The following is a 25,439-nucleotide window of genomic DNA, read 5'->3' on the forward strand; positions in this document are numbered from 1 at the left end:
AAATAATTTGCGTATTAGTCTGCAAGAACACTAGTGGCAAAACAAACGCAAGCGGAAAGCTCTTAGATTATAACTCCCCCATCGTCAAATATTGGTATGATCCAAATGTTCTGTGACAATAGATCCGCGGAAACAACAATACTTGTTTTTTCCTTAACAAGCTGTTCTGGTTAAAGAGCGCGTTGGTAATTCATCTAAAATAAACATACAGGATGAAGAAATAGAATAGCCAATAAAGCACCAAATGTAATCCGTTATAGTGTGTAATTAACGAGATAGATTAGACTAGGAACTCAGTCCATGAGCCGAACGGAAGTGCCCTGACAAAGAAAGGACCAGACGGATGTTAAACAGCAATGGCGGCATCTGAAAACAATGTGGAATTGAAGCGAAAAGCTGATGATGGCCAGGATGGAGATGGGGATGGAGAAGAAGCCGACTGGGTCGGACCCATGCCAAACGAAGCCACAAAGACTAAGAAGCGAAAAGGTGGGTTTCTTTGCGTTAAATGTACCTCATTGTTGGATATCTACAAGTCTTGCTAATAAATGCTAATATGCTAATAAATGCTAACAACAGTTTCGCTAATTTCTGATTGTTTTTGTTTTGTTTTATCCCCCCTCAGTACTCGAATACGAGCGTGTCTATCTGAATAATGTTCCATCAGCTGCCATGTATGAACGGAGCTACATGCATAGAGACGTTATCACGCAATTGGTTTGTTCCAAGTAAGTCGCAAATCACAAGGAAAGTTGACTGCTTACGCATGTCAGGGTGTCCACTAACATAACTGAGCACTTAGATATCCAACTTGTATATAATTTTCAATCATTGTAAAATGTTACTTGTTAATATCACCTATATATTTTGTTTTTGGTAATTTTATCAAAAAAAAAAAACATTCAGGTTATAACATTTAGGAAGTATTTAATTTTAGATTTTATGACTCTCCTTAAGCAGTTATTGATTTTCTAGACCAGATGTTTTTATTTATTTTTATTTTTTTTGACAAAATCACCGTTGATAGCTGTCCTGCTTTAATTTGAGATTTTTTTCACTTGATAAATGATAGATCATATGCTGTGCGGTTAGCCAAACATACTTCTGCCACTAAGAGGCAGCAGTTAATGATGACATCCCAACTGAAATGTTTTTATTGAAAACTTTATAGGCTGGAGGAATTTAAATCACCAAAGATCAAGATAGAATCACTGTGAAGCACACGTTCATGCAGAGAAAAAAAATAAAAATTGTTCTGTTTTGTCGAACCAAAAATCGTCTCTTGTTTCAGGACAGACTTCATCATCACTGCCAGCCAGGATGGTCATGTCAAATTTTGGAAGAAGAAGGAGGACGAGGGAATAGAGTTTGTGAAACACTTTCGAAGTCACCTTGGTATGAACTGAATTGATCATCACTTTATTTCCAACACCTACACTGCAGTTTGCCAGGGGGTTCTGCTGGATACTCGTCTACATTCTGTAAACATTCTGAGTCCAAACCTTGTTCTTGCTGCTTGCGCAGGTGTGATTGAAAGCATTTCAGTCAGTGCAGAAGGAGCTCTTCTCTGCTCTGTTGGTGATGACCAGGCCATGAAAGTATTTGATGTGGTCAACTTTGACATGATTAATATGCTGAAGTTGGGGTAAGTTTAAACTACAGTGCTGTAGTTTCTGCCTGAAAGATACAGCAGACACTGACGTTTTTTTCTCTGCTTTGGTTTATCTCTGTAGTTTTCATCCGGGCCAGTCTGAGTGGGTCTATAATCCCGGAGACGCGATCTGCACCGTGGCTTGTTCAGAAAAATCCACTGGAAAGATCTTTGTGTATGATGGAAGAGGAAGCAACGAGCCTCTGCACGTCTTTGACAAAATGCACTCCTCGCCGCTGTCCCAAATCCGCCTCAATCCCAAGTTTAGAGTCATTGTGTCTGCTGACAAAGCGGGAATGCTGGAATACTGGACAGGCCTTCGAAATGAATTCAAGTTCCCCAAGTATGTGGGCTGGGAATACAAAACAGACACGGACTTGTATGAATTTGCAAAACACAAAACGTATCCCACCAGCCTTACCTTCTCCCCTGATGGGAAGAAGATGGCCACCATAGCCTCTGACAGGAAAGTGAGGATCTTCCGTTTCCTAACAGGAAAACTGATGAGAGTGTTCGATGAATCTTTAACAGTAAGTCTGTCACGCAGCCTTTCAGCCTGGATCTTTACTGATGTTGTGACTTGGCTCGTCACACCTGCTGTATGTGTTAGATGTTCACAGAGTTGCAGCAGATGAGGCAGCAGCTGCCCGACATGGAGTTTGGGAGGCGAATGGCTGTGGAGAGAGAACTGGAGAAGGTGGACGGCATCCGACTGACAAATATCATTTTTGATGAGACCGGCCACTTTGTCCTGTATGGGACCATGCTGGGCATCAAAGTGATCAATGTGGAAACCAACAGGTATGTCGGACGAAAACAAAAGACAGGATGGGGTTTCGACCAGGCAACAACAGAGTTTGTCTAAAAAGTAGCTTTACTTTCTAATTCGTTCTTATTTTCCTAAAAAATATTGTATTTCCTCATAGTGTATTTCCTCATAGTGTCTTCACATATTTCGTTAAGAGGTTGTCATTATTTTTGCACGGTAGGACAGGAAAACCTATGGTTTATAGGAAGGAAATGTGGATGTTATATGATCATCTGGAGGGAAGAAACTAAGCATATCCCTGTTTAGCACATTTGACCAAGCAAACACTCGATCCTCTTTGACGCATTGCACTCAAATACATATCAGACACATAAAACAGATGTTTGACCCCTAAGGATTGATGCTACCTGTGCGCGTCTTACCTTTCAAACCTGATGCGATGTGATAAATGTGAGGGAAATGTCAGAATTTCTAATAAAATCTAAAGGTCTACATTTTACGAAGCCAGTGTCAGAAACAGTTATGCAGAGTATAAGTAGTTCATTCTGCCAACGAGGGCAACACTAGCTGCTCAGTCCTGCTTTTTCCACAGAAGGTGATAACCTGCTGCCAATATTGATATCTTTTCAAATCAAACTTTTGGTGATATTTGAAAGAATGTAAATGCACTTTATTTATACAGCCCTTTACAGACAATCCTTACGATGTACCAAAGTGCTTTACAGCAGGTAATAAATAAAAAGAAGAATAAGTAAAAACAATAAAAGAACAGTGAAAGCAATAAAATACAACAAAATCAAATAAGATAAACGTGTCATCATACTACTGGTTATTAAAAGCAATCCTAAATAAGTAGGTTTTTAGCCTAGATTTGAAGAGGCCCAGGTCAGAAATAAGACGCAGCTCAACGGGGAGCTTATTCCAGAGCCCGGGGGCAGCGACGGAAAAGGCTCGGTCACCCCAGGGTTTGTATTCTGACCTGGGCACTTCCAGCAAAAATTGATTTGTTGACCTCAGAGCTCTACCAGGACTGTTAAAAGCTCAGATAAATATGATGGGGCGAGGCCGTTAAGAGCTTTAAAAACAAACATTAAAAGTTTAAAATCAGTTCTATAAAGGACAGGAAGCCCATGGAGGGAGTTAAGAACAGGAGTGATGTGCACACGTCTGTTAGTGTTGGTTAAAAGACGGGCAGCAGCGTTTTGCACAAGTTGAAGGCGGCTGAGAGAAGACTGGGAGAATGACTTCACATGCAGACTCAGGAAGAATTTTCCATGCCCACAAGTGCCAGTGTTTTTGGGTGTTCTTCACCAGGTGCGTGCGGATCCTCGGGAAGCTGGAGAACATCCGCGTGGTTCAGTTGTGTCTGTTCCAGGGTGTTGCCAAGGCAATGGCCGTGGCGCCCACAGTAGAGATGAAGGCCTCCGACAACCCCGCCTTACAGAACGTAGAGCCTGACCCGACCATCTTCTGCACCGCCTTCAAGAAGAACCGCTTCTACATGGTGAGAAGATACGGCATTCGTTCATTCGAGGTACAACACCTTGTGTTTTTTTTCCATGTTGTTATTTTTTTCTTTCTGTTTTAGTTCACTAAGAGAGAACCAGAGGATACAAAGAGCGCAGACTCAGACAGAGACATCTTTAACGAGAAGCCCTCGAAGGAAGAGGTGATGGCTGCTACTCAGGCCGAGGGTCCCAAGAGAGTGTCGGACAGCGCCATCATCCACACCACCATGGGAGACATCCACATCAAGTTGTTCCCCGTGGAGTAGGTTTCCAGCCAGATGAGGCTTTCAGAGCACCTTCTTACGTCTCAGAACATATAAAGATAGTTGCCTTTTCTGTTTTTAGATGCCCGAAAACTGTGGAGAACTTCTGTGTTCACAGCAGGAACGGATACTACAACAGCCACATATTCCACAGAGTCATAAAGGTAAGAGGTCTTTCCAATGAGCAGATGAAGGAATCATTTGAGCAAGTCTTTGTACAAAAAATGAACCTCTTTTGTACGCAGGGCTTCATGATTCAGACCGGAGACCCCACGGGCACAGGCATGGGAGGAGAGAGCATCTGGGGGGGAGAGTTTGAGGACGAGTTTCACGCCACGCTGAGACACGACCGCCCATACACGCTCAGTATGGCGAACGGAGGCCCCGGCACCAACGGCTCGCAGTTTTTTATCACCGTGGTTCCCACTGTAAGTCGTCTCAGTCCAAGCTTCTCAACTTAAAGCCCAGCAACATCTCAACTAGATGACAACATTGAAATAATCACGTGGGTAGGCGAGAATTCAATTCGGCATGTTTATTTAAACAAACATGCCAAAACGGTTTGCATTCATCTCGCATAATTGGGATCGGGTCGGTACGTGATCATCGGAACAGGCCAAGATCTCCATGGGGGAAAACACGCGGAGGGCTTCTTTTCTGGGTTCATGAAGAAGCTCAGAACTGGCGAAGCGTCTTCAAGAACCAAGAAAAGAAGTAAAGTTGCACTCCAGTCGAAACATTTGGGAGAGTTGAACAATGTTCCTTCAACCTTTTCTTTCATGACACCATCCTCCTGTTATTATATTTCAGTCATGTTCATTTGGCAAAACCAATACTCAAACAAAAAGTTGAAGCTGGTCATTTTTTAATCTGATTTTGATGGGTTTTTTTCCCCCTCCCCACAGCCCTGGCTCGATAACAAGCACACCGTGTTTGGAAGGTGCACGAAAGGCATGGAGGCAGTCCAGAGGATTTCCAACTCCAAAGTTAACCCCAAGACTGACAAACCGTACGAGGACATCAGCATTATCAACATCACCATAAAGTGATCGTGTGTCTCAGTCAGGATCTGTACAGGCATGTTTTGTTTTTTTTACCAATTTATTAAAGAGGCTTCGAGGGATTCTAAGAAATAGTTTCTTTTCTCAGCAGTAGAAGTCTGGAGGTTTTAGTCCATTAAAATTGGAACTCTTTCTAAAGTCCAGTTAAGGAAAAAAAAAAAAAAAAAAGAAGCTTCCAGACAGACGGATGAAGTCTGATAGTTTATTTTACAGCGTCACATTATGTATAATTTACAAAAAGCCATTATCAAGTCCACTTGTAACAAAGGTTTGAATGCGCCTTGTGCTTCGAGGTTTCAGAAAACAAACGGAAGTGTGTTCACAAACTTATGTGGGAAGGCTTTTCATGCGTGCATTTTTTTTTCTTTTTTCAAATTTGTATTTTTATACATAGATACAAATAGTAAACATTACATAGCAATGAATAAAGATCACACTCAAACGATGGTTCCTCAATAACGAGACAAGTGTCAGTGTTGGGTTTAATGTTTCACTACGTTTCACAGTTTTACTGAGAGCTGATTAAAGGTGTCCCATCTTTTAAGCAGACAGACGGATACACGGACACTCGATGAGATGTTAATATACGAATATTTTCACAAAACCTTTTTTTTTCTTCTTTTTTTTAATATAGATATATATGTATTTATTTTGCAGTGAGGTTAATACACACTTAAGAAACAGCAGATGATTCATTTGCTTCCAAATGAAAACTGGTAGTGAGGCAGCAGATGAGAGAACTCCACGAAACATCCACGCTCCCGCTCATAAATAAGTGCAGTAAACAGCTCGTAACAGAAAACTCTCCATTCAAACCAAAAACTCTACCGGTGTGTCATTAAATAGGGTCACACATTATTTAAAAAAACAAAACAAAAACAAAGTTACACACAAAACTGGAGCCAAGTAGACATCAGCTGCTATTGCTTACATTAGATGACAAGGCAAAATCTGAACATTTGGCTGTCAATTTGAAGCCAGTGGGTTGTTTTTGTTTTTTAAACCACAGCTTATATTTCTGTCCCATCTCACTTACCTGCAAATGCTCCGAATTAAACTAAAGGGTGGGGTGGGGCACTGTAGTCATTTCTCAGGATCGTCGAATGATTACAGGTTTGACAAAAACTAAAGAGATTATAGTGTAATTATTAGGTGGAGCACTGGATTTAGTTCATATGGAGGAGGTCATGATGAGTAAATGTGCGATAGAAAGAACAGTCCACTACTGTAGCTACAGATAAGCAGGAGGGCTCATGAAAGGAGAACCAAAAAAAAAAAAAAGAAAGTAAGCAACATGTTAGACCAGGTAAGCAACCAGACGTGACTAAGTGCAACTTCTCAGTCCTAATTCAGGTTTTTGGCTGAGTTTACTTCTGCGAGGGTGCAGGTAGGACAGACTTAAAGAGAATTCCATGGTCTGAGTCAATGAAGCCGGAGAAAGTATTTACATCTTTCTTTCTTCGCCCAAAGAAGGAAAGATGAGGGGAGGGGAGGGGAGGGGAGGGGGGGTCAGGCTTTAAGCCACATCCTTTAAGTTTGTGAAGAAGCTAATGAAACGGGGCGAGGCTTACATTTGGGTTCGGTTGTTAAGAGAAAGCCAGAATGTGAGTGAAGGATGGGAGGGAGGGAGAGAGAGAGAGGCGTTTAGGCGACATCCAGGACCCCAGCAGCCACCAGCTGCCTGGAGAGCCAGTCCAGCCCCTCGTGGAGGCCCATCCCGCTGCGCGCGTCGCAGCCCTGAATGTGCCAGCTCCGCCCGCAGCACAGCTTGTGCAGGCTCAGCAGCTCCGTCATCTCCTCCACCGACACAGCGCCGGGAACGTCCTGCGAAGCGACCAAGGCATGCAAGCTGATTATCAACTGAGCGACGCCGAGGTTACATGTTGTAGAAACTCCCTGCGAAGCCGCTTTACCTGTTTGTTCGCAAAGATGAGCAGCAAGGCATCCCGCAGCTCCTTCTCTGTCAGTAGCTTGGCCAGCTCGCTGTGGGCCTCCATCAGCCTGTCTCTGTGGCAGCTGTCGATCACGAACACCACCGCTGCACGCAGCAAGAGCAGTTGGGAGTTAAACGGAGCGTGGAAATGTGGACGCCGGAGTTTGTGTGCGCAATACTACGGTCCAGATTGGATAATCATGCCAGCTGCGCCAACTTTCAGAGGGCGTATTAAGCCTTTTGGGTTCTTTTACCACCGTAAAACAAATATAACTGTATGACATTTTAACCAGAAAAGAAGGGAGAAAACGTGGCACGTCCTCATAAAACTTTCTCGTTCTTTGCACTCTAAAACAACACCACCACCTAAATGGTTGACATGTTTCCCTGGCACCGTGTGAGATACGTGGAGTTAAAATAAAGAGCCAATCCTTTTATCCGCGACTTTGAGCCACAATTCATTTCAAGGCTGCACTTCCCCTTGTGGATTGGAAAAGGGGGAAAAAAAAAAAAATGTGATGCCAACTCTTCTGTTTCCCTCTGAAGTAAACAGCCACCTTAGTGGGTTTTAGCTCATTTCTTTTTGCTCGGTGAGAAGAGCGTCGACATTCTCAGCCGCTGGTTTACGCAACACGCTCGCGCTTTGCAAACGTGTGTCACGAATCAACGCGGGTCAAATGTCCCCGAAGCCAAAATGAACTATAAGTCTAAAGTGTGTAAAGCCCCAAACATACCTTGAGTGTTCAGATAATAGTGTTTCCACAGGGGTCTGAGCTTGTGTTTTCCACCCACATCCCAGATAGTGAATTTCAAGTTCTTGTACTCAACCGTCTCCACATTGAAACCTTGAAAAAAAAGAACTTTTTTTTAGGACATTATTGAACAGATTATATTGGGAACTGATATAAAAGGCTGACAAGGCCTTTTTACCGATGGTTGGGATGGGCTGCATGAACTCATCTTGCTTCAGCTTGAAGAGGATGGTGGTTTTTCCGGCTCCATCGAGCCCGAGCGTCACAACACGGATCTCCATCTTTGGACCAATGTGGACTCTGTTGTCCTGGAAACATAATGGATGATTGATTATATGTTACAGAAAACTCGAGCTCTTCTTTTTGTTTCGTGACTTATTTGGTCGCAAATGTCCGGGAGTAACTATGAACTATGAGCAGGGACGGTGTGTACCTTGGTGAAGGTGACAGGGATGCCAGCATCCAGCTGGATGTGATCAGCCAGCTCAGTGAACTGATGCTGCTGCTTCTGAAGTGTCTCCAGCAAACAGTTGATCTCCTGCTTTGCCAGCACAACTCTGCAGTCATCCTACATCGGGATTCAAATCAACACACATCAGGCTATAATACAAATTCAATTCAATTCATTTTTTTTTATACAGCGCCAAATACAACAAATGTCATCTCAAGGCACTTAAATAATAAAGTCCAATTCAAGCCAATTGGAATTCCATTCATTGTAATCATATTTATTTATAAAATAATCCAATTCATTCATATAGAGCCAATTCAAAAACACTTTCCTAGCTAAGGAAACCAACAGATTGCACCGAAATGCACACGAGCATGAGCTTTAATCCTCATCTTTAAAACAAACAAACCAACAGGCCTCGAATGCTCCGGTTTGTTCCCAGAGCTCACGCTTTTAAAGTCTCGCACCTGTTGAAGAGTTTTCTCGCAGTGCAGGCAGGCGGTGGAGACCTGGGACAGCAGGATGGTCATGTCCTCCTGCTGCTGCCTCAGCCAAATGAGCCTCTCCCGGACGTGAGCGTCCACCACGCTCAGTGCCATCTCTTCCTGCCGGCACAGAGTCTCGTGGAGGTCCGCGAAGTAGGCTCGGACACAGGAGCGCGCGCTCTCAGCGGTGCCGGGGACCTGACGGGTGGAAAAGGTGTCGACGTCAGACAAAAAGCGCCACCGTTCCGAGTCTGAGAGAGAAGGGCCGTGACTTGTCTTACGTGTTCGGTGTGCGCCATGCCCACTCCGTCCTCCACTATCTGCTCGCCGCCCTCGATTTGCTGCACGATGCCCACCAGCTTCCTCGAGTACTCGGACACCTCGTCCGTGAAGGTGCGGATGCAGTGGGCCATGTCCAGGATGGACGCACGGATCTGATTGGCCTCGGACTCAAGAAGCGCGTGCTGTAAAGAAATGTTGACCACGCATCACCGCCTGAGATGAACCGATTTGGCACGACTACGTGAGGTTTTTTTTCCGCCTACCTTATGTCCCTGGTGCTTGCCGTACTCCTTGCACACACAGCACATGAGCGGCCCGGACTGACAGGCTTCTTCCAGACAGACAAACTCGATGGCGTGGACCTGATGCTGTGGGCAGAGCATCTTCTCATGAGGCTTATCAGCCAGCGGCACCCGGCGGTGTTTGGCCAGCGTGCGAGTGGAGTGGGTGAGCTGAGAGCACTCGGCACACAGGTGGGTGGCACACACGGTGCAGTACATGGAGGCTGTGTGGCTCTCGTCCTCGTCACACCGGATTATACACTAGATGGAAAAATGACAGTGAGAAAAAAAAAAAAAAAAAGAGCCAGCAGGTGTGAGTGTGCCATGACTTTTAGAGCATTTGCACAAAATAAATAAAAGATTAAGAAAGCTCCCATACTTCTCCCATGCCTTTCAGGGCATCGTCAGCCATCCCTGACTGGTTGGTGGCTCCATTCTGGAGTCGCTCCAAGAGTTCCAGCAGAGCAAAGTTCTTCTTTAAACCCCAAACACCAGAGTCACCTAAGCAGGAGTGAGGAAAGAGAAATGGCTGAAAAGATTGAGTGCAATGGTCACATCCTTTCAGTCAACTGGATCACAGATTTCTGAAACAAAAAACATGTTTTCCTGCAGTTTAAGTTTAAGTTCATGACAGCACAATTAGAAAAAGACTGAACAAGTATGGCTTGTTTGCAGGAGAAAGCCTCTTCTCTCTAAAAAGAACATGGCAGCACAGCTTAGGTTTGCAAAGTTACATCTGAACAAACCACAAGAACTTCTGGAACAACGTCCTTTGGACAGACCAGACCAAAGTGGAGATGTTTGGTCATAATGCACAGCCGCACGTTTGGAGAAAACCAAACACAGCATATCAGCACAAAAACCTCACACCAACTGTCAAGCACGGTGGTGGAGGGCTGATGATTTGGGCTTGTTCTGCAGCCACAGGACCTGGACACCTTGCAGTCATTGAGCCCACCATGAACTCCTCTGTATACCAAAGTATTCTAGAGTCAAATGTGAGGCCATCTGTCTGACAGCTAAAGCTTGGCTGAAACTGGGTCATCAACAGGACAATGATCCCAAACACAGCAGCAGATCTATAGCAGAATGTCTGAAAAAGAGAAGAATCAAGGTGCTGCAATGGTCCAGTCAAAGTCCAGACCTCAACCTGACTGAGATGCTGTGGTGGGACCTTAAGAGAGCTGTGCATAAACCAATGCTGCAAACCTCAATGAGCAGAAGCAACGTTGGAAAGAAGAGTGGGACAAAGTTCCTCCACAACCATGTGACAGACTGATGACATCACCATTACTTCAACTTATTGCTGCTAAAGGTGGTTCTACAAGCTGGTGGATCGAGGATTATTGTTGGTTTTTCACTCCTTCTGCATTTTTGGATGCATTTGTGTTGAATAATGGCACCGTGTCACTGCAATATGTCAAGCCTTCTTTTTCACGACCTGGGAAAACCAGCATGAAGATGAATGCAGTGGCGACAGAAAAGTTTGACGTCGCTGTGGTGAACTCACCCAGCTCGGTGACCTGTCTGTCGAAGGGGCAGCGGACCGCTCTGCCATGGAGGGGCAGCCGGGTGAGACAGTCATGGCACACTGTGTGACCGCAGAGCAACAGACGAGGGACCTTGTCGCCTTGGAGAGAGAAGACGTCCTCACAGACACCGCACTCCAGCACCTAAAAGAGACAAAACACGTTGATCCTCTGCCAGACCACCTCCTGTCGGTGTCAGCCACGGCTGCAAGGTGACTCCTGCACAGTCAGAGGGCTCAAACCCTTTCCAGCTGAAAATGTTCACTGCTCTATAAGGACTGAGAGAATGATGGGGTTAGAGTCAGTCAGATTAAGTGCCTGAACATCTCCGAGTGCTGCCTGCTGTCACCTTGACTCGTTTGACCCTGCTGGTTTCTCTTTCTCCATGTATCCTATAAACAAATGCAAAACAACAAACAACTTCTTCCTTGCACGCTCAGGATGCAGCGACTTTTTAAATCCCTTCCCCGAGTTTTACTTCCAAAAAGCGGCAGTGATCCAAAGCTATAGCGACGGTAGATCCAGCTCTGTTAGCACGCTACTGGCACAAACAACAGCCTTAAAAACAGCTAACTGTATCCCAAACTAGGTAAATTACGATCTTCATGTGATAAAACGTTGTTACGCAGCTCTGATCTAATGCAGATTTAGGTTTGAGCATCCTCCGACACCACGCCAACGCAGCAGCATTCGTCTCCAACCAGAAGCCATGAAGGGGAGTCCTGCATTAGAATGTCACGCAAGCTAACTAATCACATCGATCACAATCGCGCAGTTGATTTTTGGTGACATTATTACAACCTTGACGGTGCCTCCATGAGCTCCCCTCCCGTGTCGGAGACATGGCTCCATCGTCGCTACGGCGCCCTGCTTGTTTATTCCTGCTGCAGCAGCGGCCATTCTTGGACGACAGCGCAGAGGACTGAGCAGGCGTTGAGAGGACAATCCCCCCCAACAACTTCCGGTTTCGTTCGGCAAGTCCTCTTAGCCTACAGAGCGGCTGTTCCTTCTCGTTAATGTCATAGACTTTGAAGTTGGAATATCATAATATGTGCATAGTATGACTGTGAGACGCTGACTTTCGTAGTTATAACTGCAAAGACGTACATATTTTTTTTTTCACTTTCATGTACTTCCTCTTATAATGCGCGTGCGCAGTAAAGTAAGCCTATTTGTAACCTATTTGTTAATATTCTAGAAAAGATGACAGATGTCACTTTGTGGAAATATTTTCACCAACTAGTAAATTCAGAAGCTATTTATCTTGTCAAACGTAACATTTTGAATTCATTGATTGAAAGTCACCGCTTTAGAGAGACTCTGTGCTAGCTTAACAAAAGTACAACAGAGTTAATACATCATTTCATAGTTGTGCATGTTTACTGTCACAGCCCTTCAAATATAGTGGTTATTTAAAGTAATATTTTAGGTCTAAACTATTGACCATAAGCTAAAACCTACACAAGTACTTGTTTGTCTAACATTTCTGTTAGCATTTAAAGGGTCCTGACTACATATCCCACAATTCTCACGCGGATGACGTTTTTTTGGCGCGTCTCATTTACCAAGCAGAGGGAATTGTTGTGGTTTTAAGCGACAGTTAACGCGCTCATTACTTTAACGGTAGGAATTTCTCATTTGATTAAAGCGGTTGTTTTTTTATGCTAACTAGTTTAGCGTCTTGTGTTACTGTAAGCTCATATGTGAAGGTGAGGTTGAATTACGCTGCGTTTTAGTCTGGGTAGGTAACACTAAAGTAGTCTCAATATACCTTATCGGTTCTATTTCTTTTCTCACCTCTTAGGGGTACATTAGTGATGTCTCAACAGCCACAACAGACGGTGCCCTCCGCCCCTGACTCCCCGGCGCTGGTGGTCACTACAAACGTGCAAAAATATGCCATGAAAAAGAAGAAAGTCCTCAATGCTGAAGAGACCGAGCTGTTTGAACTGACTCAGGCTGCAGGCATCACTATGGACCAAGAGGTTTTCAAGTGAGTGTAGTGATCATCAGCAGAGACCGGACTGTGGTCGTTTCTGTAAAGGAACACACACATTTCACATTTCTTCTTGCCCTCTTAGGATCTTAGTGGACCTGTTAAAGATGAACGTGGCCCCCCAAGCAGTCTTCCAGACTCTGAAGGCAATGTGTGCCGGCCAGAGAGTAGCTGAAAGCTTCGTCGGGGAGGCTTCAGCTGCCTCCCACACAACAAGCATGACCACAGCTCCTACAGAGGCCAGAGGTTAGTGTGTGGTGCCAACACTGTCCCCAAGTCTTAAGACAAGAATTGAAAGTTTGAAGTTAAAGGTGCTGCTCAGGTATACAGATCTTCACACTTGCTGTCGCTGACCTTGTTAAGAAAGAATACTGTAAAAAGCTGAACGTCCTTCCATGTTCAAAGGCAGAGTCCTCTTGTCCTGCCAGCTGTGCATCATAAAAGGCCACTGGATGATCAATAGTTTCTGTTGAAAACCTTGGTTCACCTCTCATTTCTTTGTTTCGCTTCCAATTAGCCAGACTTTCTTGTATCTTTTAAAGCGGTATTCAGCAATAGTTTTCGAGGCTCTCTGAAGGTCTTTCAAAGTTGTTCTTTGGACATGGGCTGCTCTTTACTCATTTTCAGTCTAGTCTGAAAACTTAGAGGAATGCGTTTTTAGTTTGTTAAGCCACTTGACACTGACCTATGAATCATTTAAGCAAAGAGAGGGCACCTAAATCAAGGGATGAACCGGTGTTGTGTCTACACATAACACACGACTTAATGAAGCAGTTTTAAATTGTATCTTTGGGCACTTTGTTTCCCATTTCTTTAGTTTCATCTATGAAAAACACCGAAGATAACACAGCTTGACAGACAGAAAATAGTATTTTTGCTCCAACAAGCTGATTCCCAAAGAGCTATTAGCTGAAAACTTGGCATATCTCAGCATGGTGTGCAGTGTGTCCTTAAAACATTTGAGGAAACTGGACAAGTGGAGGAGAAAAGAAATATCAAGCCTAAAAAAACTATCCACAACAAATGAGCAGTATCTGAAACTGATGTCCTTAAGAAAGAGGAAAACATCCAGCAAAGACCCGACACAGGAGCTGAGAGATGCATCTGGACCTTCAGCTCATCCATTTACTGTTGGCCCAAGCCTCATCAGAAATGGTCTCCATGGAAGGGTGGCTGTCAAGAAGCCATTCTTAAAGGGGAACTCCGGGGCATTTGAAGCGCGTTTCCATTGCTAGAGGTTGTCAAATACTGATAGTAGGACACAGAGAGGTGCAAATCTGCGCTCCCTGTGTGGAGATCGCTCTGTTCGCACACCCTGTCATGCGAGGCTAATACGTGGTGGCTAAGGGGCAAGCGCTAACCCTTTCACGTAAAACAACAACTTGCACACAGCAGAAACGTCACACCACTTTATAACCCATCCGACAATAAAGTCACAAGCCTTACCATCAAAACCATATGCATGGTTCTCACATTACTGGCATGGAGACGTTACAAAACGTCCCCATGCCAGAAAAACTGCGTTCAAGTATTTAAAACATTACAACAATACATGCCCAGTAATATTCTTGTAATGTTTTAAATACTTGAACGCAGTTTTTCTAGAGAATATAATTGTTTTGTATATGGGATTATCGTCCATCGACTCTTCTGGGCTTTCACATGCGCGAGCCTACAACCAGCCGGTGAGTTACATGCTGTTTATAAAGTTGTTTTGTAACGTCCCCATGCCAGTAATGTGAGAACCATGCATATGGTTTTGATGGTAAGGCTTGTGACTTTATTGTCGGATGGTTGATAAAGTGGTGTGACGTTTCTGCAGTGTGCAAGTTGTTGTTTTACGTGGAAGGGTTAGCGCTTGCCCCTTAGCCACCATGTATTAGCCTCGCATGACATGCTGTGCGGACAGAGCGATCTCCACACAGGGAGCGCAGATTTGCACCTCTCTGTGTCCTACTATCAGTATTTCACAACCTCTAGCAATGGAAACACGCTTCAAATGCCCCGGAGTTCCCCTTTAAGGAAGGGAAACAGGGAGAAAAGGCTGAGCTGTGCCAAATGACACAAGAAGTGGACTGAGAATCAGTGGCAGCAGGTCTTATTGTTCAAACTCTATTTTCCCTGTATGTACTGTATTTATTTACATTTCTTTAGTTGCACATGCTTTGATAAATTGCTTTAGCTGCTCTGTTTTTCTGGCGATATATAAAGAAATGAGGGACAGCTCCAAACTTTTACACAATGATATAAAATTTCACATCGATTCAACCATTAACAAACATCATTTTAATGTCTGAGATTCTGAGTGAAAGCCATTCAAACAATAATAACGGCATAATTTCCAACGTAGTTCAAGTGTGTCTTTTAGAATTATCTTACGCTAAAACAGAAAAAAAAAAAAAATCACCTAATAATACAGTTAAATACATTTTCTGGTTTTTAGTTATCAATTAACTTGTTGCACATTTAGTCACGTGATGTCTCGACTCAGGTCACCGGTGACTTTAAACGATTCTGAATCTTCCAAACCCACATGAGACAACAGAAGCTGTCACTCTGTATTCAACATTCAGGACGAACACACCTAGCTTGCACCCAGTTTAGGTTTAAAAATATAACACAATATATACTATGTTTATCTGAAATATTATTTATTTGATCAATTTTAAGACTAAATTTAAAATCTTTTTCTTTTTTTTTTTTTTTTTTTTACTACGTCTTGATACATGTAACCCTAGGATTGAAAGAGGGTGTCTTATCTTATTCACCTGACTGTGGCTGTGTTATACTAACTGTCAAAACAGTGAAATGTACCTCATGCGATGCACCTTCGCCAACACAGACCACTAGATTTGTGCTTGAGAGGGTTTGTGTTTGTTGGGATGTCTTTCTGGAAAGTACAAGAGAGCCAGGAGCTGGCGTCCTTTCCTCTGGCGTAATGCATCTGGCTCCTCTCCTGTTCAAACAAATGGGATCTGGTTTTTAAGGATTAGGACTGTTCTGTTTTGTACAAAGACGTCCGATCATATCGGTTCACAAATGATGAACGTTGGAGCATTTGTCAGGTGATGCCAGGCTACAGAAATAAGGATAGTGTTTTTTTTTTCTTTCTTTGGTTCTCACGTCCCCTTTTCAAACCTGTGAAATATTCCCACTCTTCATTGCAGGTCTGTACGTGCTGCAGTAGTGGTTCTTGCACTCCCTCTTGCTAACTCCCCTCCTCTTCACTTCACCCCATATGGCCATATGAACGCCGTTCTAATTTCTTTCCCATTCCACATGAATTCTTTCTTTTCTTCCCGTGCCTTTTGTTTCCTAAAGAAGAGGACTCGTTGGTCTCTGGAAAGAGCCCGAAGCCTCCTGCAGCTCCCTCCTCAGCGTCGGGCCCCAGAGCCACAAGGGTCAACGCTAAGATCACGGTCTACGGACCCCAAGACGCTAGCTCCTCTCACTCTCAAGGTCCCCTCTGCCACTCTGTCTCCTACGCCTCCATCTGTCCTTCCTGCTTGCCTTGTCTTAGAAACAGAAGTGCTTTTTGGTGCTTGCGATATGTATCTGGCTGTCCTCATCTCATGATTATGCTGAACGGAAACTGTGTGCATATGTGTGTACATGCATGCGTGTGCGGTGTAGAGTAGAGTTTGCCCTTTTGGGGGGTGCGGCTTTCATATTCAAGTGGACATATTCACTGTGAAATTGATTCTTTTGGTTTGTTTTTAAAGTGGCTAGAAAGTCAAACAGAAATCCTCAAGTCCTCGGTGATATTTTAAACTCAAGTTTTAGGAGTAAGAGTAAGGCTTTAAAAAGTTAAAAAATAGTTTCGAAACTCAAAATGATCGTCAACACCTAGTTAATTTTATTCTTTTCTAAGCTGTGGGAACAGCTTCATGAGGAGTATTGAAGTGGCTCATACAGGATGCACCATTTGGCATCACTGCTCTTTCCTTCCCTTCAATGAACAGATCACTTGTGTTTTAAAGCTACTCTTTTAAAGGCAACCAGTGCTCACTGTTCAAAGTCACACCTCAAGTTAAACACTGGAGAAGCAGTCATTACAACTATAATCACTTGTAATCTAATTCTAAGTAATATGTATATAGTGGAACTGTGAAGATGCATAAAGTAGTTAGATTGATATCGAAATTATCAGAAAGGAAGACGTTTAGCCACTGGAATTGCAATCCCTGTCAAAGGTGATGGAATTACCAATCATGGAGGATGTTCATTAACCTTATTTAAAGCCAAGAAGAGATATAACACAAAATATTTTTTATTTAGTATCTGAAAAATGAGGCTTTTTTTTTTTAGAAAGTTCCATCAAAAAGAAATCTTAATAAAATTCTTGTAATTGCTCTTTTTTTCACATGAATTGGTGGAAAAAATTATGAAATTACTCAGTCGTGAGGAAAAGATGATGGAATAACTAATGATTTGCATTTCTAAGAAAAAAAACAAAAACCTGCTCAAATATACATGATAGTTAAGAGAGAGCGCTCGATGAACTGTCCCTGTCAAAGTTCAGTAAAAACAGTAATGAGGACTCTTAAGAAGGTATTTCAAGTCAGAGCGTAGCAAAATCTGTTTATTTAAGTACAAAGAAAATGGGAAGGTTGTAAAAGTGAAACATCCAGGTCGACCGAGGAGTACGTCAAAGAGTCAGGAGAGAAAACTCAAAAGAAGTTTGCCTAAAAGTAGAAAAGGCACAACGAAAGAACTGAAAAACAAATGGGCTGAAACTGGAGTCTGAACTGTCCGAAACTGGCTGAAGGAAATGGAATTTGACTTAAATTCAGCGAACATTAGTCCTAAAAAGTCATTATTATTTCTAAGTATTTCCAGTCTCACTTGAGACACTCTGTTATCACATTTCATTGTTGCTAAAAGCACTTTCTTGCCACTTTATGGGTCTCAGTCCCGTGTGCATGGCCTGTGTGCTTCTTTGTTAATGATGTTTTAAAGGAAGGTAAGAAAACAAACTCTCCCGCGCCTCGACTTCACTTTGCATCGTGTCTCTGTCCCTCTCATTGCCATTTCTTCCCCCATAAACGCCACGTTTCTTGCCGTACAGCGACAGTCGTATGACGCTCATCTAAACTCCATCTCCACCTTTAACCCGGAGCGTCTTTCTTGCTTTGTTTCAGCCGTGCGCAGCAAAGCTGGAGCGAGTCACGGTGAGAAGAGCCGAGAGGCCTCCGGCCAGAGGGTGCAGCGGCAGCCCAGCGCCACTAGAGGGCAGAAGACCAAGAGCTCAGGCAGCAGTAGCTCCTCGTCGCAGATCAACTCCACATAATACTCAGGTCAATGTGAGGCAGTGTGTAAATATTTAGGTTTCATTACATCTTATTTATGTGTGTTTAACTGTGTGTGACCGCTTCCTTTTTTTTTTTTTTCATTTTAGTACAATTTTGGTTTCATGTGCCTTGGGTTTAAGATAACTGTTGTCTCCTCCTCATCTATATAAAGAGATGTGACGGCACAAAAGAATGCCCAAACATTTAGAGACGATATCTGAGTGATTCTGGGTAGTTTGCAGCAGGAAGCTCTTCTCTGGTCAGAGGGTCCACTCCAGCAGGGTTTACCCATCACGGGATGTGGTTTGAAATTATTAGCCTTGGTAAATCAAATGAAAGCAAGATACACAATACTGATACTACCTTAAACGCAAGTTTGTTTCTCACCATTTTAGAGCAGTTATTCTGCTGTGGTTGAAAAGGGCTGAGTGCACCTCAGCTGAAGAAAACGAATGCAAACGAACGCTTGTGCTGCAAATGAAGGAAAAAGAACCACCTCTGCGAGCGGCACGGAAAGGGACCGAATTTGGACCTGATTGTTATGCAGTACTTTTATTGTAATTTAGGTCAACTGTTCTGTTAAGTTTTAAAATTCTTGAGTCGCATGAATAAGATGTTATTCCAGACTGTTGTGAAACCATCTCGCTGCCTTTGTTGGGAGTTTTTGCCGTCAGTTTGCATGTATTAAACTGAGTAAGATATTTTATTAGCAGCAGGGTTCACCTGTGCGTTCACAAGGTTTCAGTGAGTTGAGCTCTCTCGGCCATCATACCGGCCCTTTAAAATGTCTCATTGGGGTTCTTGCAGATATCAGTGTAAACGGGTAAAGGCAAATATTTTCATTCAATTTCTTCTTCTTTTTTTTTTTTTTTTACTGAAAATTGAAAAAAAAACTGCATTCAAGTGTAATCATTTTTATACCATCAATAAACTGAAACTATTCCAACAACAGACCAGACTTCTTGATTAAACACGTCACTTTTCTCAGTTTTTCTTTTCATGAAAAAAGCAAGAATCAATTTAAAAGATTGAAATTGAGGCTGCGGCTCAGGAGTAAAGTGGCTCTTCCACGTCCCTAACTCGCCCTTTTGCGCTGATGCGTCATCTGTGTGTGAATGTATGCGCCACAGAGAGGCTGCATGAATATGCAAATGAACAGCTGAATGTGACCTGTAGTGTAAAGCGCTTTACTGAATGCCGAACTGGTCGGAAAAGGCCTTTATATAACCGAAGCTAGTTGGCCATTTCATGAAAGACTGTGAATCTATGAACGTGCAGATGTTGCTTGTTCTGACAGTTGAGCTGCTGGTCATCCGAGTCCAGAGGTTTAAGACGGACGCAGTGAAACTTCACCTCCTTCAGACACGGGTTAAAAACCGCACAGTAACAGATCTCCGTTTTGCACGTCGGCATCGGTGGCTCGAACAGTGAAGACTGCAAATGATAGATGGGAAAACTAAATGGAGAGGATGACCATGCTGCATCTTTAGTGTATTTGTTTTGCAACATTGTTTTTTTTTTTTTGTTGTACGCCTTCCTCGGAGAATCCAATCCAAGCCGTTGCTGAAGGCTGTACAATGAGAAAAAAGGCAAAGAACACTTGCTTCTTTCTCTCTTTGCCGGTTGCAGACAATTCCCCTTAAGATCTCGGCATAAAGCCTCTTCTTTGTCTCGCTCTAAACAAGTAACTGCTCGGGCCTTCTCATCTTAAATGGCTGCTGATACTAATAAAATGTCTGGAGAAATGTAGGTTCCTCTTTGATTTGTAAGTGTCACCGACAAGAATGCTGTTGATCTTACTCTGCAATGCACCTATTGATTTTTCTTTTCTGTCTTGTGGCAATGAGGTGAAGTGCAGACGAGCATGAGTGCAAGAAAATATGTTTCGTAAGCATGGGATTTGATTCCAGTTCATCTTTCGGTCGGAGTGGTTTGGCTTTGATCACACGGGGGCAGTAGAGGCACACTGCAATTAACGCCGTCGCCCCTTCTTCTTTAAATCGTTTTCGGCTTTTTCACAAAATCGTCTCGTGGTGACATGAATGAAACCGAGTCTGAAATATGCATGTCTCTCTCTCTCCTTGTTTTGGTTTGTTTTTATTTTGGTCATTCACAAACGCGACGATACCTCAGAGGTGAAGGGTGGGAGAGGGGAGACACTGAGGCAGGCTGCGGGGCTTTATGTGGCCGCAGGGTTTTTATGTGACCGTTTGTCCTGTTTATGTGTCCCTGCCTCTCCTCTCCTCTCTTCTGCACGCTGCATTGATGGCAGCGTGCCTGTAATTGATGGCACCATATTGCTGTGGTGTAGCAGGTTTAATGGGGCTTGACAGAGCAAGGGAAAGCAGCATGCAACCAGGGATGAAACTTAACCCTTTCGCATACACTTCAACCCTGTTCCTTGGTCTTCTCTGCCCGCACCCCCCCTCTGCACACTGGTGCATGCAAACACAAATGAGAATACAAATAGGCCCTGGGTGATTGGCTTGTTTACGATTCCTACTGTTATCTGTGGTCATGGTAATGGCGGTTTGGTTCATGATCAAGGAAGCTCAGACACCCCTCTGACTCCACTTCTGAAAATAAACACTCGCCAGCTGTTGGTGCTCTCCACTGCTTTGCTTAGAGGAGCCTAAATGTGTTTGACAAAGGTAAATGGCTGGGAATTTATTTCCTCCAAGTTGCTGCCAGGCTGCAGTTCATGAAAAGGCCCACAGGGGTCAGTGTGGATCCGAGCCACCATCTGGCCCTCCACTTCCTTTGGATTTCCAAAGGCATCCAGTCCAGCATTTTGGATGTGTTTATTTTGTTATGAGGGAATTTCATAGCCAGCACCAAGTCTTCCATTAAATAGGGAGTGTTATTCCTCACTCAGGCGCACTGCATGCACTCATGCACGCGGATTTGTGCATGTACACGCTATATGCACCATTAATCAATAGAGAGGATGAAATGATGCTATTGTGTGCAAGGCAAGGCGAGCGGCATGTTGAAGAATGAGCCAGTCAAAGCTGCTGGCAAATCATTAATGTAAGATGTTGGTCTAAACCAAGTTCTCACACTCTCTGTGCAAGCTGTTCCCAGGTGACAAAAACCTGGGAAGAGACACTATTTTAAGAGCCAACATCACACTTCTCTTTAGTTTAAAAAAAAAAAAAAAAAAAAAAAAAAAAAAATTCTTATAACCCTGTCACTTGCATTCCCTCCTGAAGCTCTTCCTCCGTGAGAGCATTTAGGTGTGGAGGAATATCACCCTGTTTTTCAAGCCTCCTCTCTCCATCTCTTTCCCACCCTGTGAACTCTTGGTCCACAATTCTCTCTGAATTTCACTTTCCCTCTCTTGTCTCTCTGCATTCACTCCCCTCTCTAACCCCTTCACTCTCCATCATCCCAGCCCCCCCCCCCCCCCCCCCCCCCCCCCCCCTCGCCGGGCTGGCTGCAGATTGGCTATTTCCTGCACGCGCCCAGTAGAGCCCTTATCAGCGGTAGAGTGCTGATTGTTGGTCTGTCTCTCAGGCTGACTGACAGTTGGAGCTGCGCTGCTGAAATGCCTGATTTGGTCAATGTTTGTCTGTGGCGCCTTATCTCCACACCTTATATTAACTGCCTTGACAGTATGTGCAGGCAGTCTCTCTCCATCTTGTTGCACTACCCTCCCAGCACCGCCACCACCTCCCTCTATCCTCTGTCTCTATCTCCATTCACTCTCTATACTGTGTCCTCGCTCTACAGTCTTTCAGCCACCAGCTCAACATTTTCCTGCTGATCCTCCTCTTCTATCATTGTTCCTTTTGTAGCTGCCTCAGCACTTGAAGACCATAAACGTCACTTTATTTCTTGTTTGTTATTTCTTCCAAAGGCAGCAGAGGTGTTGAAACGAAAGGGTCAGTCCGCCCAAGTTACAAAATCAGCCAGTTTTTTTTCCATTTGCCTTGTAGTTGGGTAGCACCAGGCAGGTATCTTTGGTTCGATCTTCTGAAGGTTTTGAGTCCTCCCCTGAGATTTCTGCAAGAAAATGGATATATACTGAGTTTCAGTTTTGTACATTAAAGCTACCTTTTGATTAATTCACCTGGTTATATGTTATAAGCAGAATTTATGAGATAGATGTACTTCTGTTAATTGTATGGCACACGCAGAGGGTCATGGTTTAGAACAGTTTACCTGTGGTTGGAGTAAACCGAGCAGAAAACGTAAAGGTAGCAACCGGAAATTCTACCACTTTGCGATTAAAAGTGATGGGAACATGATGGCTCAGGGATGGGGAAAAAGGAAGCCAAACATTTAAAAACTGTCCACAAATATGTGATTTTAGGCAATGTACTTAGATGATAGGTATCAGAGCAAATAATTATTGTGGGGAAATATTACATTAAAGCAGAAAAAACTGCGTATGTTAAATTGACTGATTTAAAAAAACAAACAAAAAAAAAAAAAACACACATCTACATTACCTTTTTTAGGAAGTCAGACCAAAATCCTACAAAATCAAAGCACCCACATAGAGCAGCTGGGTATCGAATCCCTCCTGCATGTGGACACTCAGCAAGGCTCAAATGGGTTTAGGCACTCCGCCCATCTTTTTGGTATCCGACAACATCACCATTCAAGTAACCCAAAGATAAGGTCTGAGCAGTGATTGCAGCTTTACCTTCATGTACAACAATCTCCCACAGAGAATGTTAGAAGCAGCGGAAGGTTGACTCACAGTCCACAGCGTCACGGTGTCGGACATCTTTCGGTTGACTCGATTCCTGTCCTGCGCATGTATACCGTGGTGAGGATGGTGGTTCAATTAAATGGCCAAGTTGAACTCTAACCTCAGCTCAACTCAACTGTACACGCCATCGTTCTTTGGTTCAAGAATTCTCAAGATAAGTTTAGCCAGCTGAACTTGTACTAAACATTGTTAGAATGTTAGAAAAATCGAATGTTTGTAGAAGCATCCGGTTTTCATCGGATATGATAATCAGATATATAGACTTGAACTGTGTCACACCCACACACTGTTAAAGGCATTTCCAGAAAAGTTTGGAAATATTTCTAAAACACACAACTACATATTAAATCTGTCTTTTGTCAATTCTTTTGGACTCTTATTTGACATTGGATTTTCAGTGTCATCCCCTGACCAACAATTTAAAAGAATATAAACAAATAAAAAAAAAGGGTTGGACACAGCCATGTTTACCATTGTGTTCCATCATCCTTTCTTTAAAGGATCCTTTTAAATGGCCTGGAAACTAAGTATGCTAATGGTCCGCTGGTCAGCTGGTCCAGTCCAGAGTCCAGACTAAACATGCAGAAGCAGCATTTAGCTGTTATGCTGCAAACAAGTGGAACAAACTGCCAGCGGAGATTAAACTTTCACCAAATGTAGACATTTTTAAATCCAGGTTAAAAACATTTCTTTTCTCATGTGTCTATGCATGAAATCTGCACGATATCTTTTAACTCATCTAGACTGTTGCTTGTTTTTAAATTCATTTAAATAATTTAATTGTTTCTCTTTATATTCTTTTATGTATTTTAATACTTCTTCCACTCCCTGCTGCAATGCTTTTATTTTATGTAAAGCACTTTGAATTGTTTGTACATGAAATGTGCTATATAAATAAATTCTCTACAGTCCGCGGTTGTCTCCTCCTCTTTGCTAGGCGCCGGACATTTTTAAAAGACACACTGTGTGTATGAAGCCATGGTGTTGGAAGTCGTGCAGAATGAGGTCTGGCGTCGTCCACTGTCTCGCTGTCCATCTGAGATGAGCTCATGTCCACAGAACTCGGTCGTGTTTCTGCACGGAGCTGATATATGGCTTCCTCCTTGTGTGATACAGTTTCAGGTTACATTTCTGTGTTTCTGAGTATAAATGGTTTTCCAAACTCCTCCTGAGCTTATGTGGCTGTATTGATGATGATGGCATGACTGTTTCTCATGTAGCGCTGCCTGATGTTGTTTCTGGCAGCACTACTACTGTCCTTGGGCTTTCCACGATAAGGTTCCCCTCAGACTCCTGCAGTATTCTGCTCTGTAAATATTAAGAGACCAACGTTTTATGTAAACTTGCATTGGAAAAAACTAGGGCTGGGCGAGTTACCTCGTTAATATCGCGTTAACTCGTTAATTATTTAACAAGTTTAATTATTATTTAAAAAAATTATTGCGCATTAACGCAGGTTTTATTATTTATCTTATTATTGTAAAAGTCTGTTGCTCACAGGCTTTTATTTTGTAAAAGTCTGTTGCTGTCTGCTGTGGAACCGGAAAAGAAAGTAATCCGCGGATCCACCAAACATGGAGAACCAAAGTCATCTGTGAACACTGCCAAGTTGAATTGTCTTCTCACCGTAGTTGTTCCAGTCTAAAATATCACTTAAAGGCAAAACACACAACTGATAGCAGCAAGTCATTCAAGGAAACAGACAGTGGAGCGAGGCTTCTACATAAAAACTACATAAAAATGCTGATGTTAAAAGTGTGTTTGCACAACAAATGTTATGGCACTTCCATTCATATGGCAGCACATTTAGAATAAAACTAAATGTTAAAAGCTACACACTACACCCTACGAGAAAGAAACACATGAATAGCCTTACTTTGAGGAGTTAAGACGAAATTCAGATTTTTGCTTATAAACACAAATTCCTTCAGTCCAAACAAGTTCGAACTCCTTTGTCCTTCATATTTATCCATTCTAAGTAAGTTCCAACCATAAACCTCTTTAAATTACCTTGTTTGAGAAAGAAACACAGCAAAAGCTTTCCTTTGCGGAGTTAAGGCCAAATTGGTATTTTTGCTATAAAATGAATTCCTTCAGTCAAAACAAGTTCAAACTCATTTGTCCTTCATATATAGCCATTGTAAGTAGGTTCCATGCATAAACCTCTTTAAATGACCTTGTAAGAGAAAGAAACACAGCAAAAGCTTTCCTTTGCGGAGTTAAGGCCAAATTGGTATTTTTGCTATAAAATTAATTCCTTCAGTCAAAACAAGTTCAAACTCATTTGTCCTTCATATATAGCCATTCTAAGTAGGCTTTTATTTTGTAAAAGTCTGTTGCTGTCTGCTGTGGAACCGGAAAAGAAAGTAATTGGTGGATCCACCAAACCTGGAGAAGGGTACGGAACTTTTACTCGGCCATTTTCATTTTAAAGTTCTTCCAGACGGCGGAGTCGACTGAACCAAAG

General features: G+C 43.0%; 3 protein-coding genes across 6 annotated transcripts; 2 read left to right on the forward strand and 1 right to left on the reverse strand.

Moving 5' to 3' along the window:
• Nucleotides 1-310: 310 nt before the first annotated feature.
• ppwd1 (peptidylprolyl isomerase domain and WD repeat containing 1) lies at nucleotides 311-5,423 on the forward strand. The gene is made up of 11 exons (XM_075456409.1): nucleotides 311-489; nucleotides 626-728; nucleotides 1,292-1,395; nucleotides 1,525-1,645; nucleotides 1,734-2,181; nucleotides 2,262-2,452; nucleotides 3,735-3,924; nucleotides 4,009-4,190; nucleotides 4,274-4,355; nucleotides 4,437-4,619; nucleotides 5,097-5,423. The coding sequence occupies exons 1-11, from the start codon at nucleotides 357-359 to the stop codon at nucleotides 5,238-5,240; spliced, it is 1,881 nt and encodes a 626-aa protein (XP_075312524.1). The 5' UTR covers nucleotides 311-356; the 3' UTR covers nucleotides 5,241-5,423.
• A 17-nt stretch (nucleotides 5,424-5,440) lies between these two features.
• Nucleotides 5,441-11,903, reverse strand: trim23 (tripartite motif containing 23). The gene is made up of 11 exons (XM_075456410.1): nucleotides 11,767-11,903; nucleotides 10,947-11,109; nucleotides 9,816-9,937; nucleotides 9,419-9,697; nucleotides 9,155-9,337; nucleotides 8,856-9,071; nucleotides 8,371-8,505; nucleotides 8,116-8,245; nucleotides 7,920-8,030; nucleotides 7,166-7,290; nucleotides 5,441-7,076 (listed from the first exon to the last, which is right to left on the reverse strand). The coding sequence occupies exons 1-11, from the start codon at nucleotides 11,863-11,865 to the stop codon at nucleotides 6,897-6,899; spliced, it is 1,743 nt and encodes a 580-aa protein (XP_075312525.1). The 5' UTR covers nucleotides 11,866-11,903; the 3' UTR covers nucleotides 5,441-6,896.
• Nucleotides 11,904-11,942: 39 nt separating this feature from the next.
• mzt2b (mitotic spindle organizing protein 2B) lies at nucleotides 11,943-19,201 on the forward strand. 4 transcript variants are annotated; one of them, XM_075456430.1, is made up of 5 exons: nucleotides 11,943-12,127; nucleotides 12,770-12,958; nucleotides 13,047-13,207; nucleotides 16,283-16,420; nucleotides 18,103-19,201. In XM_075456430.1, the coding sequence occupies exons 2-5, from the start codon at nucleotides 12,783-12,785 to the stop codon at nucleotides 18,249-18,251; spliced, it is 624 nt and encodes a 207-aa protein (XP_075312545.1). In that variant the 5' UTR covers nucleotides 11,943-12,127; nucleotides 12,770-12,782; the 3' UTR covers nucleotides 18,252-19,201. The 4 variants fall into 4 exon arrangements, with proteins under 4 accessions (XP_075312545.1, XP_075312543.1, XP_075312546.1 ...); XM_075456428.1 differs by lacking the exon at nucleotides 11,943-12,127 and adding an exon at nucleotides 12,194-12,588; XM_075456429.1 differs by lacking the exon at nucleotides 11,943-12,127 and adding an exon at nucleotides 12,589-12,674.
• The last annotated feature ends 6,238 nt before the right edge of the window (nucleotides 19,202-25,439 follow it).

Source organism: Odontesthes bonariensis, chromosome 22 (genome assembly GCF_027942865.1).
Source record: "Odontesthes bonariensis isolate fOdoBon6 chromosome 22, fOdoBon6.hap1, whole genome shotgun sequence".
Classification (NCBI taxonomy): Eukaryota; Metazoa; Chordata; class Actinopteri; order Atheriniformes; family Atherinopsidae; genus Odontesthes; species Odontesthes bonariensis.